At 41.2% G+C, this 20,512-nt stretch overlaps 1 protein-coding gene across 2 annotated transcripts; it reads left to right on the forward strand.

The window, feature by feature from the left end:
- Positions 1 to 358: 358 nt before the first annotated feature.
- myripa (myosin VIIA and Rab interacting protein a) lies at positions 359 to 19,812 on the forward strand. Of its 2 annotated transcripts, XM_072440810.1 has the most exons (16): positions 359 to 485; positions 4,253 to 4,474; positions 4,980 to 5,116; positions 8,020 to 8,100; positions 8,630 to 8,727; positions 8,812 to 8,892; positions 9,193 to 9,300; positions 9,915 to 10,044; positions 10,743 to 11,236; positions 11,986 to 13,611; positions 14,525 to 14,557; positions 15,792 to 15,980; positions 17,001 to 17,162; positions 17,962 to 18,060; positions 18,155 to 18,215; positions 19,305 to 19,812. In XM_072440810.1, the coding sequence occupies exons 1-16, from the start codon at positions 376 to 378 to the stop codon at positions 19,319 to 19,321; spliced, it is 3,648 nt and encodes a 1,215-aa protein (XP_072296911.1). In that variant the 5' UTR covers positions 359 to 375; the 3' UTR covers positions 19,322 to 19,812. The 2 variants fall into 2 exon arrangements, with proteins under 2 accessions (XP_072296911.1, XP_072296912.1); XM_072440811.1 differs by lacking the exon at positions 14,525 to 14,557.
- The last annotated feature ends 700 nt before the right edge of the window (positions 19,813 to 20,512 follow it).

Below are 20,512 nucleotides of genomic sequence, written 5' to 3' on the forward strand. Positions count from 1 at the left end.
TGTAATTGTTAAAAGTGGGAGAAAACGAATTAGTAAGAGTTTTGATTTTGTCCATATTGCCATGTTATTTCCATATTAATTGCAGTTTCTATGCTTTAAAACAACACATTTTTCTCCCTTGTACTCAAATGTAACAGTAGCTTGTGTTGAAAATACTTCCATTGTACTTCTCGTCTCACAGCTTTAGTGTTGAGGAATGATAATCTGGTGAATACTGAGAGCCTGATTGTTGTAAGTGGATTGCTGGATGTGAAAAGTAGCTTTGTGAGTATAATGAAGCTGCTCACTGCTCAAGAGTGTGAAAAAGGAACAAAAGATTTGTGTTGGAAGTTAATAAATGGTTGTTTATTTCCTGATGTGCACAGTGTGTGAACCATGGGTCGAAAGCTGGACCTGTCCGGACTGTCGGACCTGGAGGCGGCGCATGTTCTGCAGGTGGTTCAGAGAGACATGAGGCTGCGGAAGAGAGAGGAGGAGCGACTCAGGTCAGTGACGCGTGAAAGTCTCTCCCAAGTCGTCATTTGTGAGGAGTTTTGTATATATATATATATATCGTATTTTCTGGACTATAAGTTGCACCGGAGTATAAGTCGCACCAGCCAAAAATGCATAATGGAGAAGAAAAAAAACATATATAAGTTGCACTGGAGTATGAAATGTGGTTGCAAGTGTGAAAATAACAAATAATATCACATATAAGTTGCTCCGGAGTAGTATAAGTAGTAGTAGTATAAGTATAAATATAGTAGATTGCACCCTGGCCAAAACTATGAAAAAAGGTGCGACTTCTATAGAGACGTTACACAGCACAAATGACCAAATGAAAGACGAGAAGAAATCCATGTTCATTTTTGAGTAGTAAAAGTTTATTTTTGATTTATTTTTTATCAATTTCAGAAAGATTAGGGATTGTATGATGAGCTTTCACAGTGTGCCTTATAAAACCTAGATAAAGTAGAACCAATCATTACCCAGTTTCTTCTATCAGAAAGAACATCTGAACAGCTTAATGAATATAAGCGTGAATATAAACTGTATAATCCAATGTGTTTCTCTATTTCCACTGTCAGCTTCAAAGTTGGATGTTAGACGTGTTGAATTGTATGTAGAAAAGCTTAATTCAGTTGTTGAAGTGAGAAGACGATTAATATTCTTTTCGTGTTTTTGGACTAGATAAAGTAACATTGTTTGTTCGCACTAATATAAATGGTTCTTGGACTTCAGCACAGATTTCCCATCATGCCCTGTGCTCCAGTCCTGTATTGTCTAAAACTCTGGACAGGAAGTGACAACCCTTTCCGGTACTTGTCATGTAAACATCCTCCAAACTAGTTTAGAAATCAAACTTCCGCAGACTGAGACTGACATTGATTGGGAGCAGACTGTTTTTTTTTTAATTTCCATCCAAAAACAACAGTGAAACATAATACACGGAAATGCTTGTAACATTAAGAATAATCTACTTAAATCACATTAGAAGGTATTAGGGGGCCCAGCTGGATACGTTAACAGTTTTAAGAGACCAATTAATGTTACACAAGCTGCCTAATGAGCATAATCCATCCAATAATGGTTGCCGAGCTGAATATACTATGTGTTGGTATCCACTTCCCCTGAAAATGGCAATAAACGGCATGCAAGTTAACAGCGCAGCACACACATTGCCCAAGAGGGGGCAATATAAGACAATAACGGGACTTACATTTTCAAACTGGCAGTTTGTTTGGATTTGACAGTTGTGGAAATGCTCAGGTTATTTATAGATAATTTATGTATACTTAAGAATGCATCACTGGTTTATTTTCAGTTTGTGCATGAGTGCGTTTGGACTGTGAAAACTGCTCTTGGCGTGTCTCTGGGTGATTTCCGACTTTTCATACATAATATGACATGTGGAAGTTATGTACAAGGGCTGTCTATTTTTGGAAAATCTGGCAACATGAATTATAACTAGGTCATTGTTTTTATTGGTAGATCATCTGAATTATTTTGAAAATAACGGTAACAAATTAAGACAAAACTAAACGAGACAAAACAAGAACTAAACCATGACTAAACCACATTAGCATTTAAGTGGGACAAGAAAGCAAACGATAATCCTAGAATGAACTACCGTAAACTGTAAAGTAGTGATTATTTTATTTAAGCAAAAGCAGGATCATTACATTATTGTCTTACATTTTGTAGTTTATTTTGGTGATAGTGGAAAAACAATATACATATGTGAGTATTTTATAAAATATATTTGTGGAGTAAATCTGAAGAATGAATAGTTTATAGAAACAGACGGTGCAGACGGTGGTTGAAATGACAAATGTTATGTCCCTGGAAGAACAAGCTTGTGGTTAGAAAGCGGTTTGACTGTGTGTGAGTGGATACAGACCAGGTCCCACTGCAGTCGAGGCATGTTTTATTCAGCGTTTCCTCCTTTTAACCTTTGGAGCAGCACAGCAGGATCCAAATAAATCATACATGCACCCGGTTAATATTGAATCACAGAGAGTGTATTTAAAGACACGGAGATTCTTCAGGCGGCGTTTACTCACACAGTACTACAATGGTCTGTGATGGAGGGACGTGTATTTGACCCCACACACTTTTACCAACTTCTTAAGGATATATATTGTACGCATTCCAACAGAAAAGAAAGCCTGACATTCTGGGCAAGTATTTTTTAATATTGTAAGAACAACAATAAATGTGTGATTTGCGCGATATTTCAGTGTTTCAAATATGCACTCTGAACTGAATCTTTGTCATTGAAGTCTGAAAATCATACATGATATGACAGAAAAATTGCAAAAATATATTTAAAATGGAGTTTGGCCGTCTCACATACTTTCTTAAAGGACTGTCTTTCCCCGTGCAAGTCGAGGCTGTTCTGTTTTACTCTCAACCTGAAAATGGTTGTGATTCTTGAGTAACTGACACTGTATTTATTAGTATTTATAACACTAAAAACCACCTCGCTCAGTTTAAAGTCCACTCAATTTCAGCCTCAAACTATTGTAACTGTAACTCTCCTTCTCTATCCTTTCTCTCTCGCTCTATTCCTCTCACTGCTCGCCATCCCCTCTATCTGTCTCTTTTATATTGGTTTCTGTCTTTCTCTATTTCTCGTCATTACTCTTTCTGTTTCTCTTCTTTCTGTTTGTTTCTCATCTCTGTTTTCTGTCTCTCTCCCCATCTCTCTCCCCTCTCTCTCCTCTCCCCCTCTCTCCTCTCTCTCTCCCTCTCCTCTCTCTCTCCCTCTCCTCTCTCTCTCCCTCTCCCCTCTCTCCCCTCCTTCTCCTCTCTCTCTCATCGCTCTCCCTCTCCTCTCTCTCATCTCTCTCCCTCTCATCTCTCTCCCTCTCCTCTCTCTCCTCTCTCTCTCCTCTCCTCTCTCTCCTCTCTCCCCTCCGTCTCCCCATCCCTCTCCTCTCCTCTCTCTCTCCCTCTCCTCTCTCTCCTCTCTCCCCTCCGTCTCCCCATCTCTCTCCTCTCCTCTCTCTCTCCCTCTCCTCTCTCTCATCTCTCTCCTCTCTCTCCCCATCCCTCCTCTCTCTCTCCCCTCGCCCTTTTTCCTCTCCATCGCTCTCCTCTCTCCTCCCTCTCCCCATCTCTCTCTTTCCTCCCTCTCTCCCCATCTCTCTCCTCTCTCCTCCCATCTCTCTCTCCCTCTCTCCTCCCATCTCTCTCTCCCTCTCTCCTCCCATCTCTCTCCTCTCTCCTCCTCTCTCCTCCCTCTCTCTCCTCTCTCCTCCCTCTCTCTCCTCTCTCCTCCCATCTCTCTCCTCTCACCTCCCTCTCTCTCCTCTCTCCTCCCTCTCTCTCCTCTCTCCTCCCATCCCTCTCCTCTCTCCTCCCTCTCTCTCCTCTCTCCTCCCTCTCTCCCCATCTCTCTCCCCATCTCTCTCCCCTCTCCTCTCTCCTCCCTCTCTCTCCTCTCTCCTCCCATCTCTCTCTCCCTCTCTCCTCCCATCTCTCTCCTCTCTCCTCCTCTCTCCTCTCTCCTCCCATCTCTCTCCTCTCTCTCCCCTTCCCTCTCCTCTCTCCTCCCTCTCTCTCCTCTCTCCTCCCTCTCTCTCCCCATCTCTCTCCTCTCTCCCCATCCCTCTCCTCTCTCCTCCCTCTCTCTCCTCTCTCCTCCCATCTCTCTCCTCTCTCCTCCCATCTCTCTCCTCCCATCTCTCTCCCCATCCCTCTCCTCTCTCCTCTCTCCTCCCTCTCTCTCCTCCCTCTCTCTCCTCTCTCCTCCCTCCCTCTGCAGTGAGCTGAAGCAGGAGTTGGCAGAGGAGGGCAGTCGCAGTCACCTCTTGTCCCGTCAGTCCTGCTTTAACCAGCGCTGTTGTATCCGCTGCTGCGCTCCTTTCACGTTCCTCCTGAACCCGAAGCGTCCGTGTGGAGAGTGTGGATTCAACGTGTGCCGGAGCTGCCGACAGTACAGCAAGAAGAGCAAGAGCTGGCTCTGCTTCTCCTGCCAGAAACACCGGTGAGGGACGTTCCACACTTTTAGTCATGTAAACTTACACTGTTGAATTCTGAATGTATCGTGTTATGTTAGAAATGTTGTTTTGAAGATACAGAATGCAATTTAAATATCAGTTGTATTCTTCACAGTAAAAAGTTATTTAAAAAAAGCTGATTGAAAATGAAAAAAAGTTACAAACGCCTCTAGTTTTGAAGATTATTTTGACAAGATTACATTTGTTTAATCGATAGGTCTAATTTTTCTGACTGGGTTCAATATTTATTATTTCAAGCCAATTGATCAACTAGTGGAGCAAAAACTGATTGATAATTTTGCTTTAAATGATAATTTAAGTCATAGTTCATCCTGGACTTGTTTGGACACCTCCTTTAGGCTGTCCTATGGTTTTCTCATATTTGTCAGGATTGTCTTGCCTTACAGGAGAAAACGAAGAAAGGAAAAGCCATGTAATTAGTTTGATCTGCTTCAAAAAGTGTGCATAAGCAGAAGTCTCTCTCTTTCACAGGCTGCTGAAGACCCAGTCCCTGGAGTGGTTCTACACTAATGTGAAGAGCAGGTTTAAACGTTTCGGCAGCGCTAAGGTCTTAAAGACTTTGTACAAGAAACACCTGACGGAGCACAGCATCCTCTCTGAGCTCACAGGTGCTGCACCGAACACACTACACACTCCACTCCACAGCCTAAACCTCACTTATTTCAGTTTAAATGAGAGTCGCGACACTGGAACAATGTTTGGCCAAAGACAAGTAAGGAATAAAACCTCTCACAACAATTTGATGACCAGAACCAGTTGTCTAAATTTAAGTAGTACTTTGTAAAATACCAACTAGACTAAGACGAGCACAGACTAAACTGGGTCTGGTTTGGTCTTTGTTTGAGCACAATGTAGTCCAGATGTAGACTTCTTGTTGTGGTCCTGTTCTAGTCCTAATCTAGGTTTAATACCAGGTTTAGTTCCAGTTTAGTAAACATTTTCACTGGTTACCTGTGGTCTAAAACTACATCAGTGACTATAACAAGAAGTTCACACAAATTAAGAGCATTGTAACTGATAAGATAAGATATTCCTTTATTGTCCCACATGGGGAAATTTCATTGGTGCAACGCAGGAAGATACAGAGGTAGATACAGAAGAAAAGAACAGATCACTTATAGGAAGTCTGAAAAACACTTTCAGTAGAAGATCTTTGCTACGTTGTTGTTTCGTTCATAATTCCCACTCTTTCCAGTCTTTTTGATGGCATTAATGCTCGTATTGGACTGATCTCTGCTCCATGGGCTCGCTCATATTCGTGGATCATTTCTGCCGATGATTGAGACGGATTAGATTTAAATGAGGGATTTTGGAGTATCTGCTTTTGTGTAGGTCAGAGCGGCTCCAGATGCTTCCACAGCCGTACTGGGTTTTGTTAAATGTCTTTATTGCGGACTCGAGGTTCATAAAAAAACAAAAAACAAACGAGGGAAACGGGGGTAACGGGTTTATTGAGTGGCAGTCAAGGTAATATATTGCGTCTCAGTGACAGATCTGGGTCAGACTGCAGTGATCTGGGCACAGTGTTTACAGGACACAGAGAAACTACTGCCTTTTTCCATTTACTGCAAAACTACACACAAATATTACACTTGGTTACTGTTAAATAATTTATAGTTTTAATACAGAAATCTCTACATCAGTGTTGGCCCTGCGACAAGTTGGCCACTGTCCAGGGTGTACCCCGCCTAAGGCCCGAAGTCACTGGGATAGGCTCCAGTCACCCGCGACCCCAAAAGGGAACAAGCAGTAGAAAATGGATGGATGGATCTCTACATCATGATTTGCAATTTTGATTTCAATGTTACGCTGTATTAACAACAAAATGTATTTGGGGGCGGATATTGAATTTGTGGCTATCACTTGAATTTCCATGGGATTTACTGATGAAACAAATTCATACTGTTGCCATTTAAATAAACAATACAAATCTGTCTTTTCAATGGTCAAAAGTTCTACCAAATTAGACCATAACAGGAAAAGCTGCTGCTGAAACCCATGACTTAAGGACGGGACAAGATCTCGAGCCAAAAAAATGACACAAAATAAAATTGGCACAAGAGAAAGAAAATGATTATCACCTGAGATTTCTTTCATGCTTTTTCATTTGGCTTGGACAGAAAAGTTTTACGTGTGTGTGAGTTAAACACATTTAAGAACGTTGTAGTTTCAAAAAGCAGTGCAACAATTAAAAATAATTGAGGCTAAAATTGTGATCACCAGGTTTTTATTATAAATGATCTGGACCTAATCTCGTCTTTCATCTTGTCTCTAGGTAATCGTTTCTCGTCTCAGTTCTACCATGAATGCTTTTATCATACAGTGTGTCTGTCCCTCTTATATCATGGCAGTGGTTTGATACAGGCTGATTCACCTTCACACACACGCGTCGCCCACAGTGAAGCTCTGACCTACAGCCGTTTAGCTCGTAGCGTGAGCATTTCTGTCGTCACATGTCCAATTTGGGCCACAACTGTCGCGGCGTATTAGCAGCTCCATCTGCCAGGGGTCGAAGCCACGGTAAAACCACACTCCACTGCCCTGTGTCCGACTCTGCTCTGGCCCCTGGAGGGATTACGATCGCTGAAGTGTCTCATAAACTAAGTGCACATCTCCGTAATCTCGTCCAATCAGAGGAGCTGGGCCGTCTTTTTAATAGATCCATGAGCCGCGTCTTTGGCCCTAAAATGATTAAAAGTGACCCTAGTGGCCTACTGTACTTCACATCAGGCCGGTAATGCCAGACACGAGGCCGCACTAATGCACTTACATAACCACAAACTGTTGTTGCGTGGTTATTTCAGAAAAGGGAAATATTTCATCATAGGTCATTTAGACGGGACAATGTACACAATTTAGTTATGCAATGCGATTATTACAGCAGAAAATATGATTATAAACTGTAACTATGCCTCCACAGCTCAAATGTTATCATATTACATCACAGTACCACAACAAAATATCGAGCCCCTAAAAATATTGCTCAATTTATTGAACCAGTCGCTATTTGCATGTTAAAATGACTAGCCAACAGTAGTGTCTTTGGGGGGAAAAGTACTGTGAATGGATTCAGACATGGATTTTTAAAATAATGCTTTTCGGAGTGATCTGATAAATTTCTTCAGCAAAAAAGCTAAATTAATTCTCACCCTTTTTTCCCTAAATATTTTGAGAGTATTTTAGTAGCTGGTGTTTGCTGCAGAATATTGTCAATCAAGATTGGGCTGTGACAAGGTTGAAAAACACTGATCAATCCATCACCCGCTGCAGTTGCCGGGGCGATGGGGCAGGGCGACCTGACTTTTCTGTACTGTTCTTACGGCTGATGCGTCATCAAAATGATGTTGTAGCAATATGTCAGAGCTCATTGGCCCCAGGGTCATCAGATCATTTACTGAATGCTGAATGTCTCTCTCCTTCGTTCATATTAGATTGTATTTGATAGTGTTTACATGCCTCACTCTGAATCACTCAATACTGTGTGCTTTGACGTGAACATTGTTTTGTGCAGATGGCAGTGGATACGAGGAGAGCGTCTGTAACGATGGCAGCGTCTGTGGCAGCGACTCCACCTTCTACAGGCAAAGTCAAGGTGAATGACACAAACGGCTTCAGCGAGATGATTTAATGCATTCAACGTGCAACCGTCCAATTTACTTTGTCGCCAGTGTTGAAGAAGTCATGACTTGTTAAAAACTTAATATAACACACACTACTTACTCCAAAGGCTGAAGCACTAACTGATTATCTGTATTAGAAATGACTAAAATGTTTACACTTTCAGCACATTTGGTTTACGCACTCTTCTGAGCATTGTTCGTGTCCAAACTATTTTGTTAATAACCGTAATTTAATGTTCAACGTATGTCCACTGCAATATATTAAACTACTACATTCCTGATAATTAATTGGCACGTGTCTGCTGCATTAAACAGAAAAGGATTTACTCAAAGTATTAGAACATACGTTGTTGTTGGTACATTACCCATCTCTAGTGTCGTACCCTCCCTTATCTGTCTCTTTACATGCCCCTGGTCGCCTGTTGCAAACACGCACGCGCCTCCCAAGTGTTGAGCTTTTCATTACAGAGTCAGATAAAGTTGTATTTATTGTGTGTCTAGAGCACAGTATGTCGGAGACGCTGACTGTAGCGCGGCGAGTGGCGGAAGAGACGATCGATGAAGCCATTTCCAAAGCTGAAGTCCACACTTCCTGCCAGGTCACCAGCAATCGCATAAATAACTAGGACTTTTCTACTGGATACATAATAATAACTTGCATTCATTCTTTTTTGGTGTTTTAGGAACGGCAGAATGAGGCTCACTATCTGCGCGATCATCGAGGAGAACTTATTGAGGAACTGGCAACAACCATAGTGGAAAAGGTACTTCCTCATTTATCAATAAGAAATGCAAAATGGAACACAACTTTGATAACATGTCACTTTAACTTTACACTTTATTAATCAGCAAGGGAAAGTATTGTTTTGCCATTTAAATAGCCTATATATACTGTAGAATAGATATATGTAATAGTTTTTATCCTGGGCTTGGTCAGTAATGAAATGCCATACGTTTATCACAGTTTAGCTTCACTTGAACACTTGCTCTGTACTAGATTGCAGCCTGTGTCATTGCCTCGGTCCAGGATTAACCTCAGACCTCACGTAATCTTGTGCCCTCAGATCATCAGTCGCAGGAAAACTTTGGACCTGATCAAGAGGGAATACGACAAGGATTTAACCCACACGTACTGTGACCACTTTGTGCCCCCGCACCAGCAAGGACTCTGGGTAACGCACCCACAACAACACTAGGCTTTATAATACAGCTTATTTTATTACTGTGGTCAAAAGTAAACTGATGGTTACAACAGATTCATAATTACTTTAAATTTTGTTATGTATATCTCTGGTCTGGAGTACCTTTTCAAGTACTTTCTCAATCACAATTAGAGGTGTACTTCATAACGTTTTGGAGGCTTGTCTCTCAGGCGAGGTTATTGATTTTCCTGGAATGTTCTGAAGTGTGGCTTTAAACTTTAACTCCATGGAGACAAGCAGGTGATGTCACAAGGCCAAGTTACTGGTGGGATCTGTGGAGAGGAGACACCACTGACTGTGATAATTCAATGTTTTTAATGGATTTTTGTGTTATAAAAATATCTTTGAATTAATGCAAAAAGTGTTAAGTGTAATGACTTACTGTGGAACATTCCAGGCAAATTAATAACATATCCATGGAGACAAGCAGGAGACTGACTCCTCTCACCAAAAAATAACTCTTAGTACAGCCAAATATCTCCCTCTTAACAATGATCGACATTTGTATGTCGTCTTTTGTTCTGTTCTCTGTTCGTTCTAATAAATTCAACAAAAAAATCTAATACAGTTCATGGTGTCTACAGAGGACCCACTCTCTCTCCCTGTTGAACACCGACTCTCACAGTGTGAAGAGTCCGCGCCAGAGTCTGAAGAAAGAGGGCGCTGAAGCGTCGCTGTCGGCCTGGAAGAGCGTGGACCGACTCGACAACTCTGGTGTGGACCTTTCTCTCATGCTTTGTCAATTAGAGCTGCACAACATCTGTTTCCTGGTACATTAAAGTTATTGAAATTTTTTAACATATTTTGGCACAATAATTTCAGGTGTATTAACACACAAATATAAATACCTAGTTTACCAGGCAAACTATGTGAAAATAATATAGCATTAACCGAGACAAAGCATTGGTGTGTCGCAACAAACTAAATATATTGCAATATTGATATGTTTTGTGCAGCCCTAGTTTTGATATTAATATATTTTTTATGGAACTGGAGGCACTGCTCTGTCTGAAGAAAGAATATGAGCTGATTTATGCTGTTAAACAAGTCTCTTCTCGCGGTTCTGTTGTTGAATTTGAGGATTTCATATGGCTGGGAGGAGCTTGCACAACTTTCATGGGAGATTTACAGTTTTTGGAATAAGAAATATCCAAACTTATGATCCAAAAATGTTGAACCACATTCATTTGTTTGCAAGTGGTTCCACAAAGTTGCGATATTAATATTAAGTCCTTTCAACTGATGATAATAATGTGTTTGAATGAACTAAAACGAGAACATGTAAAGTTTCATGTTAAACTTCACCATCTTCTGCTTCATGTCACACTATGTCCATGTTTTGTTGTGGACTGAAACGTGCATTCAATAGTTTCAATGTCGTATTATTCAAAATCTTGCCGTGTCCTTCCCAGTGCTCAAAAGTCCTGACGGAAACTGGCTCGTCCTTCAGAGTGGCCAGCTGTCCCGGCCCAACCTGCTGACCAAGAGGAAGAGTCCGGTGTACAGCGCTTTGGAGAGGGAGTCCGGGGCCGTGTCGGCGTACGAGGCCATGGACTCGGACTGCGAGCCGGAGAGCTCCTGGGGCGCCGTCCTCAAAGAGATCCACAGGAAGATGGGCCACTTGGACCTGCTGGAAGACCTGGGCCTGGACTACGCGGGAGAGGAGAGACGAGATTCTGAGGGAAACTACTGGAAAGCTAACAACAAGGCGCTGATGAACAAAGTGCCAGTGGAGATCCGGAAGCCGTCGTCGTCCCGGAGGACCAGTATCATCGACGTGAACTTTAATGTGGAGGGAGGAACGGAAGAGGAAGAGGAAACGAGAGCGGCGCCGGTGGAGAGAAGAGTGCGGCGGTCGAGGAAGAAACGGAGGAGTAAAAGAGACGCCAATGCTTCATATTTACAGGTGGGTTCGAGACATTTTTAAACTAAAGTTTCGTTAACCTGGCATATTCTATTCAAAGTTATTTAAAGTTTTCCTCAAATCATTTTTGACTTTCACGTCATCAGTGCAGAGCAGTGGATGAAATAGTGTGGCTTTATACAGATGTAATTACTGTATAAAAGTGTACTGAAGCATTTAAAATACCACCTCATTTGTCATCTCTTTTATGGGGACTCTGAGTGACCTCCAGGTTGGGCTTGACCGCTGCAGAGCCCTTCCCTGACCGGCCAAGGGTCTTGAATCAGATCATAAATGGTGTCAAAAACAATCTCAAAGTATCGTCAAAGTATCATCAAAGTATCGTCAAAGTATCAAAGTATCGTCAAAGTATTGTCAAAGTATTGTCAAAGTATCGTCAAAGTATCGTCAAGCAAATAGAGCCCCGTTTATGACTTTATCACTTTTTAAACCATGTACAAGTTACATCCGCAATCAAAAAACACTATTTACACTAGGATATGGTCAAAGATTAGTGCTGTTCAGTTAATCCTCTATCATACATTTATGTTATGTCTGACAAACGAGGACAGATGCCATAAAACATACAGATAACGTATAAATTTGACATAAAACATACAGATAACGTATAAATTTGACATAAAACATACAGATAACGTATAAATTTGACAAAACATACAGATAACGTACAAATTTGACATAAAACATGCAGATAACGTAGACATTTGACATAATGTTTTGTCTTTTTGCAGGATCAAAGAAACACAGACACACCCCCTCGCTCCTCTGACGCCGCCACGCCCAAAAATGTAACCTCTGGAGCAACGACCCCTGACCTCAACAGCGACATCGCCGGACCCGGTGCCAATCAGATCAACCAGGAACTCGCCATTAAACTGCAACGGCTCACGGGACAAGCGAGCACCAGCGACTCTTCCAGCGACTCTTCGACCGACTCTTCAACCGACTCTTCGACCGAGGCGCGAAACGGTGTCTTTGAACGTAACGGCGGAGATTACATGGACCTGGGCGAAGGAGAAAGCGATGGAAAAGCTGAAGACGTCGCGCTCGACAACGAAGCCAAAGACCGACTGTACAAATTAGTGGCTCAATCGAGGTATTCATCTTCTACCGACGATGACTTGGACAGAGCGGACGTCGGCGAGGAAGAAGACGCACGACCGAACGAAGACCTTAAATTCAAACTTTGCCGTCTCGAGCAGGAAATCAAGTCTACTCGGTTTTCTTCCACGGAGGACGAGCTTCATAGTATAGGCCTAGATGAGGACTTAGGGCGGGGAGGAAAGGATGAAGAACTCGCCGTTAAAGTTTGCAAACTGGTCAGCCAAGTCGGCGCCGCGCAGTGTTCTTCCACCGAGGACGAACTGGATCAGGATGGAAGTGCAGAGGAGGCCGCGGACGACGCAGCTCTGTGGATATTGCAAGCGGAGAGAGGCGAGCGGGTCAGAAACTTAGCCGGTTTGGTGAGCATTTGTCAGTTTTCATCGACCGAGGACGAGTTGGACGGAGCAGGACGGGAAGAAACGGCCCAAAATGACGCGACCTGTATCGATTTTGACAGACGGGAGTCGGATGGCGATTTGGACGTCGACGTGCTTGAATTGAGGGAACATTTTAAGCCCTTGAACTATTTAGAAATGTCCAAAACGAGAGCGGCCGTGGCGAGCGACGCAGAAGGAAGCGTCGGTTTTGACCGGCGGGAGTCTTTAGGGGATTTCGATGTTAGTATGTTTGAACTTAAAGAAGAGGGAAGACCTACGGGGCTCGACGCGAGACGGGACGCCGGTTTTCCTGTTTACAAAACGATCACGGGCGTCGACGGCGAAATTGTGAGCGAAGAGTCGACAAACGTGCAGACGGTTTTAGTTGACGGGCAATCGGATAGTGAAGACGATGAGGCTGAATTTGACAGAATGATTAATGGTATGTTGATGATTACGTTAGAGGATATGCAGGTGGGAGGGCAACATTTGGGAGGAGCAAATGAGCACTTAAAACAAGGAGAGATGGGTGATTCAGTGGCCGTAGGAGAATGTGAGGATGGACGGACAGACAAGGAATCGGGAGAAATGATTGATGTGATGCAAAGACGAGAGGGAAATGTTTCAAGTGGAAAAATGAGTCAAATGGATTCAGATTCGACAGAAAAGGCACATATGGGAGCGAACAAAGTAGTTGAGACGGAGGAGAAACTTGGAGAAATGCACGTAAATGCACACGTTTTAGAGGAAGGAGTGATGCATGTGAGGACGACGAGTTCAAACACAGACCGAGATGTAGGACCTGAGTCAAAGCTGCAGCAGAGCGACATCTTCACGTCTCCAGAGGGTTCGATGTCCCCAGAGGAGATTCTAAAGGTAAACGTGCAACTATGACACGAAGGGCTCTGAATCGAAAGGGTGTTGGTGATGTTTGTGTAACTTGAGAGAGGCACAGCTCGCAATTTGAACTGAACTTAACGATGTTGTCCTGAAAGCTGATTTCATATCAAGTTTATAGATTACACAGCAATGAACAACTTTAGTTTGAAAATAAACCTGAAAATTCCCTTTTGTCGCTGACCTTTCCTGCCAATGTTTTGTCTAAATGATTTACTCTGAAAGTTTTAACTACTGCAGTGCATAACATTTGAGTTTTTTATTAATATATCCCTCATTTTTACCCAAAAAGTCATTCACGCCCTTTTGATTCCGACTCTGAACTTTATTACATTCATCAATTTGAGTCTGTCTGTATATGTGGGTTTAGCTGCTCAGCAACTAAGAACTTTATGAAGTTAAAGGTGCTCTTTGTGACTTTTCTTGTCTAAATAGAGATGTCCCGCTGCGTAGCATTTAACTTACTCATCTCCTTGGAGACGAGCAGCAGGTGACTCCACAGGCCATGTTACAGGTCAGATCTGTGGAGACTGGAGCCTGCTCAAAGTATTCATGTTTTTTTTTTCTTCATGTTTTATGCAACGTTTCCCCAGTCAAAAGATACAATATTTAGTTACAATGGTTCATCACTATGGCAACGGTCTTAATTCCTCATCGTATTGAAACCCACATAGAGTTTAATGCCGTGCTGTGGGAACTTTCAGGCAAATCAATCACATCCCTATGAAAAGTTCATGGAGCACTTTCCTGGTTAATAAAGGTCAATTTTTAATTTTAACCTTCATTTGATTTGAGTTTTTGACATTCGTCCTTGTCACACGCCTCTGACTAACGTTTCTTTCTACTCTCGTGGTTTGTTCTGCTGCATTTGTCTGCGGGTCGTACTATTTAGGCCTGTGAGTTTGTGTTGACGCGACTAAAGCAGGTGAGGAGGGGGACGTGTCTGTTCTGTGAGTGCTGAATGTCCGTCTGTGTTCTCTCCTCGTCACAGAGTGCATATTGTTGTTGTGTCCTCGGGCGAATGTGCGAACGGTGCTCGTCTCAGGGATGGTTGGCTGTCTGTCCCGGGGCAGCTGTGGCTAAAGAAGTAACACCAGCTGATTAAATGAAGTGCAGTGCAGATGTGACAATAAGTCTGTGAAAACGTGAATTAACAGGACATGAAACTACACCAATCATATTTAATTAATCAAAAGCTAGAATTGCATATAAGGATGTAAAGATAATTCGGGTTAATCTACAATCGTGATTGTTTAGTTCACAATATAATCGGAAGAACAAAAAACTAATTCCGGTAATCGTGACAATTTTTTAAGCAAAGTTAAAGGTGGTATGGACGATTTTTTTTCAGCAAATTTTTTATCATATTTCCTCGTGGCGTGGATAAATCATTTGTCCTGCCACGTATCAATCATAAAACCCACCTACCGCTCACCTGCAGCCGCGTGCGGTTCGTCCCCACGTTTCCGCGTGCCTAAGCGCATGGATCTATCATAATATAGTTCCCTCAGTGTACGGGGCAAAATGAAGACGGAGAAAGACAGTTCAAGCTGACTCAGAAGTGGACAGAAATCTACGGGAGACGAGAGATGCGATGCGATCTGTCGCGCTAATAAACAAACGCACGTGTGTGTTGTATCAGTCCACACGGGGGAGTGGCCTGCGCACTTCCACCTGCGTTCTCAAATCGCCGAAAAATCGTCCATTGCGCCTTTTAAGTCATTTAGTCAAGTCAAACTTTATGTCTGTTCATTTAAAAACATATGCAGTTGACCAAAATGTTGAAAAGCGGCACTGAAAATTATTCAATATATAATTTGAATTCACTCTATTCCAAAAGGGAACATCTAGATGTGTTTTCCTTTTTATGTGGCACAAAAACTTCACTTTTGCGTTCACAAAGTTTGATTTCATAAAGCTAGTCACATACTATTGGAATAGAATGAAACTAAATGATCTTAATTTAGTTTAATTCTATTCCAATTTCACTTTTGTTTTGTTGTGTCAAAATTTTGAATAATTGTTTTTTCTCACAATAATTGCTTGAATTTGATATTGTGACATGTCTAATTACGTCGTAGTAGTTTTCTTGTCAAAAGAAAAGGCAAAACACTTCTCACTCTCACTGAGCCTGTAACTCGTCCTTTTCCCTCACACAGAGGCGCTCGGCTCAGTCTCTGTGCAGCATCACGACGGAGATCCTTAAGGTGCTCAACGCCACAGAGCAGTTGCTACGGGAGACGGAGACGGAGGGGGAGGGGACCCGTGACCCTCCCTCTGCCCTGTCCAGCTCTCTATCCCAGAACCACACACAACTGGACCAGCAGCTCTGCCAGATTGAGGAAAACGTAAGATCGGATCACACGTCTACTTTATTTTGAAAGCAACTGCCACTGTGTCCTTGAGCAAGACATTTTCAACTGTCTGTTGATGGTGCGAGTGTGTGTGGTCATTCTTCCTGTGAATTCTTAAAGCAAATAAACAAGAGATCTTCTATTGATGAAAAGTTACCTCTTCAACAATGCTTAAAGGATTTGTCACTGGTATTTTGTTGCTTTTATTTATTAGGGCTTCAAACTGTTATTTTAGTAGTCAACCGGTCTACATCAACTATTTATTTTGATTGTCAAACTATAATATTTATTGGAAATTTAGGCTTTTCAAATACATTTTTAACCAAATGAAGTCGAAATATGATGACAAATGATGTGTATTATTGAGGAAAATCTGAAGTAGTTTATTATTTTTCACATTTTTATTTAATAATGCCACTGTTTTTGTTATAAACATGTCTTTTTGTGTATGTTTTAGTGTCTGTATATTCCAGATAACACTTACAATTATCAAAATGACCATGATTATCTTTAGTCGACTAGTCACACATTGTCTGTTTAACTGTTGCACTCCTCATTTCTATGTTTCCTGCTTATGTGATGTTTTATGTGGAAAACATCCACATAAAACATAAGCTACTGGATCAAATATTGAAATCTAGTTAATAGTTTCATATTTTGCTAGCAAGTGTGGCCTAAATATAACTATATATTGTGTAATTGGAGATCGGAAATGTATTGAAATGTAGATAATATTGTGAATGTTCATCGTTTATACTAAAATAAAATACTACAAAAAGAGCTGGATTTAAACAATGTTCTGGTTGTAAACTTTAAAATAAGGGTATAAAGTGATATTGCGTCACATTTGCAATTCACTTTACAGATATTTTAACAGAGTTTTAACACATTTAGAGATATTTCTGTTGGATCGATGTAATATTGTCTGACTCCGTTATCTGAATACTCATTTTTGTCAGTGTCTCCCGCCTCTAGTAGTAATAAATGACAAAGTGTTGAATTGTCTGGTCTCAGGTTTACGTAGCCGCTGGTTCTGTGTTTGGTCTGGAGGTGGAGCTGGAGGATCTGGAGCAGTGCGTTCGAGCCGTGAGCAGCTCCACCAGCGACTCAGAGCTCCACTTCCTAGAGGAACAAGTGGCAACAGCCGCAGCTCAAGTCCAGCACTCCGACATGAAGGTCATTCAGTGCTTTTATATACATTTATTATTTTTTATATACATACAAGCATAATGATTACAACAACAAAAAAGAAAAACTGTGAAGTCTAAAGCTTTAATCAACAAAGAACTAAACCAGTTTCATCAGATCAGATTTTCAGTATTATGTTATTATAGGACTTTAGGGACATTTTAGTCTTGGTATTTAACATTGTATCACTTTGAACAATATGTATAAAGAAAACAATATCTTTGTGCAAGAAGGAAAAATCTATTTTATTTATGTTTTGTTACCATAGACATAAAACAAATGATAAAAAACAAGTTTGAAATCTCGACCATAAGACACGATTACCGTAAATATGTGATATATTTCTGAAACTTTTATAAACCCCAAAGATATAAAAACATTTACCACATCACGTTGTGGTTATAGTTTGTGGTTTTCTTATGTCAATGTCTAAAAAGCCGTCAGAGCTGCTGGTGCACGGGGAAATGAGGCAAGAACGATAGCTGCTACAGGTGGCTGATGGTCTTCATGATCGTGTTTAGTCCTGGATTAGTCACAGTTGATTCATTTCCTGGTTTATCTTACGTTTTGATTATTCCTATTCATCATCAGTCCTGTCTAAGTCATTCACCTTTTTATTTTATGTAACACTTGTAGAAGCTGTGTCTCCTTTTGCATTTACTCCTGGTGTTCTTTACATTACGTCTTTGTTTGCTCCTAAACACAGTCTCATTGTTTTGCACTCACATGTATAACTGGACTGTATCTCTCCTATAAATCTACATCTTTAACGTTCTTCTTATCGTAGATCTCAGACATTTCGTCCAGAATCGCTGCGTTGAGAAGCGCAGGCCTCGACGTGGACCCTCAGTCGAGCTTCCCCAAAACCAGGACGTCGGCAGCGAAGGTACAGACACTACTTTTGGATATTACTCTGTGCGTTTGCAGTTTCGGTCAGGCCTGTGGAGCTGAAAGACATGTGACAAACGCTTGTGTTTCAGTCCGTCACTCTGGACGTGTCGAGGCAGCAGAGGCGGCTCTTACCGACTCCACCCACGAAAGGTACAGAGACGACAAACTCTTTTAAGCTCAAACTTTACGAATGGAAACTAAATTTGGCTTTTAAAACGATTTTCTATGGAGCTGAACAGTGGGCAAGATTCTCTTTTGTTTATGAAAGAAATCAACTCCCATCATGCCTTTTTGAAACTCTTAAAGACATATAATGCTTTTTGGGGAACTTTCTAACATGTGTAGATCATCATTTTACCTTTTGTTAATTGTAAACCGCAAAAATGGCTTCATAATAGTTCATAATCATGATGGGGTCCATTGACTGGCAGAACAGAAGGTTTCTTTTCACTGAAGCAATTGAAATGTTTTCATTTTTGAGCAATGATTATGCAACATGTTTGAACCCTGAATATATGAATTGGTTGCAATTATTTAGAAAAATCAAACGTCAAGTCTAAGTAGAGAGAAGTGGGGGGATTCTCTCAGCACTGAAGCCTCAAACGCACAATCAAAACAAAACCATTATAACACGATCAAAAGCTCATAAAGGTTAATTTTGCATGTCTGCTATAATGATATATAATGATTATGTCTTTCCCTTAAAGGCGGTATGGACGATTTTTCGGCAATTTGAGAACGCAGGTGGAAGTGCTCATGCCACTCCTCCGTGCGGACCGATACAACACACACGTGCATTTGTTTATTAGCGCAACGGAGCGCATCGCATCGCTCATCTCCCGTAGATTTCTGTCCACTTCTGCGTCAGCTCGAACTGTCTTTCTCCGTCTTCATTTTGCCCCGTACACTGAGGGAACTATATTATGATGGATCCATGCGCTTAGGCACGCGGAAACGTGGGGACGAACAGCACGCGGCTGCAGGTGAGCGGTAGGTGGGTTTTATGATTGATACGTGGCAGGACAAATGATTTATCCACGCCACGAGGAAATATGATAAAAAATTTGATGAAAAAAAATCGTCCATACCACCTTTAACAGTCTATTGGAAAATGAATGAGAATTTTGCTTCCAGAACCAGTCTAAACAAAGAACCTTCAAACACGAACTGCTCCAAGCACTAAAACCCAGATTATGTGTGTGTTATTGTATTATTCTAATCTCATTTCTTTTCTCTCAGATGCCAAACAAACCTGAAGTGTTTTACCTTCGGTCATCTGTGCCTTCGCTCTCCACACGACGGACAATAATCCTGTAAGAGCACACGTGGTCTCTCTGCCAGTCATCCTTTAAAAAGCAACAATGAATGATTTGTGCCATAATTAAAATGATTTGTTTGGCTGGTCAAGTACTGTTGTCACTCGTTGAAAAATACTTACTGAAAAATGTACTGTCCTCTTGTCTTATGATGTAAAGTTTGTATTTGTCTCACTTTAAGTTCATTTGAAAAGCATAAATACAACATGGTAATATAATTGAAGGGTGAAACCCTGTATTGTTGGTGTGTTTTGCTCCGGAGCTGGATGTGGGCGTGTAGTGAGGAATTCAGTCTAGTTTTTTTGAGACGAGGAAATGACACCCAAACACCAGATTCCTGATTCCTGAGTCTGAAAATGACGGATTCCTTTGAGACTCCTTTGAGACGTCTGCCCTCTAAACAAACAACCCACCATTTCTACTGCTCCAATAATCAAGATGAAGTATCTTAATGAGAATACAGAGGGTTCATTTAAGTTTGCAGCAGAAGTAATTCAATCGGGTTATAGACAAAATATTTACCTAAAGTTTCCCCTCGTCATTTTGAGTTGCTAATGTTTACTTGAGTGTTATTATGACTGACTTTACATTCAAATTAAATCAGTTTTTGGGTCAGTTAACAAGCATCTTTTACTTTAAATTGATTTAAAGTTGTACTGTGGGTCGACCACTTGAATTGCCTTTAACCTTGACTTGACTTTTAATTGACTTTACTTTTCCATTTACCTTTACTTTACCAGTTACTTTACTTTAACTTGACCATTTACACTTTACACTTTACCATTTACTTTACTTTAATTTACTTTTACTTTTCCATTTACATTACCATTTACCTTTACTTTACTTTACCCTTTACTTTTACTTTACCTTTTACTTAAATTTACTTTACTTTTACTTTTACTCCACCCTTTACTTTATCTCGCGTTTGTTCAATTACAGACATTTTAATTGGCTGAAAATAATAATAATAAATACTGGTATCATGGGTTTCTGATTGTTATATCCATGAGACATTAGTTTAATGTTAAACTGTAAAACATTCCAGGCAAACATAACATCTGTGCAGTTTGTGGATCCTGCACCAGAGAGGTTCCATATTGTACTTTTTAACTGCGTCACACACATTTCCCC

The sequence above is a fragment of the Eucyclogobius newberryi genome, unplaced genomic scaffold (genome assembly GCF_026437365.1).
Source record: "Eucyclogobius newberryi isolate DKJ021-1_F unplaced genomic scaffold, fEucNew1.0.hap1 SCAF_12, whole genome shotgun sequence".
Classification (NCBI taxonomy): Eukaryota; Metazoa; Chordata; class Actinopteri; order Gobiiformes; family Gobiidae; genus Eucyclogobius; species Eucyclogobius newberryi.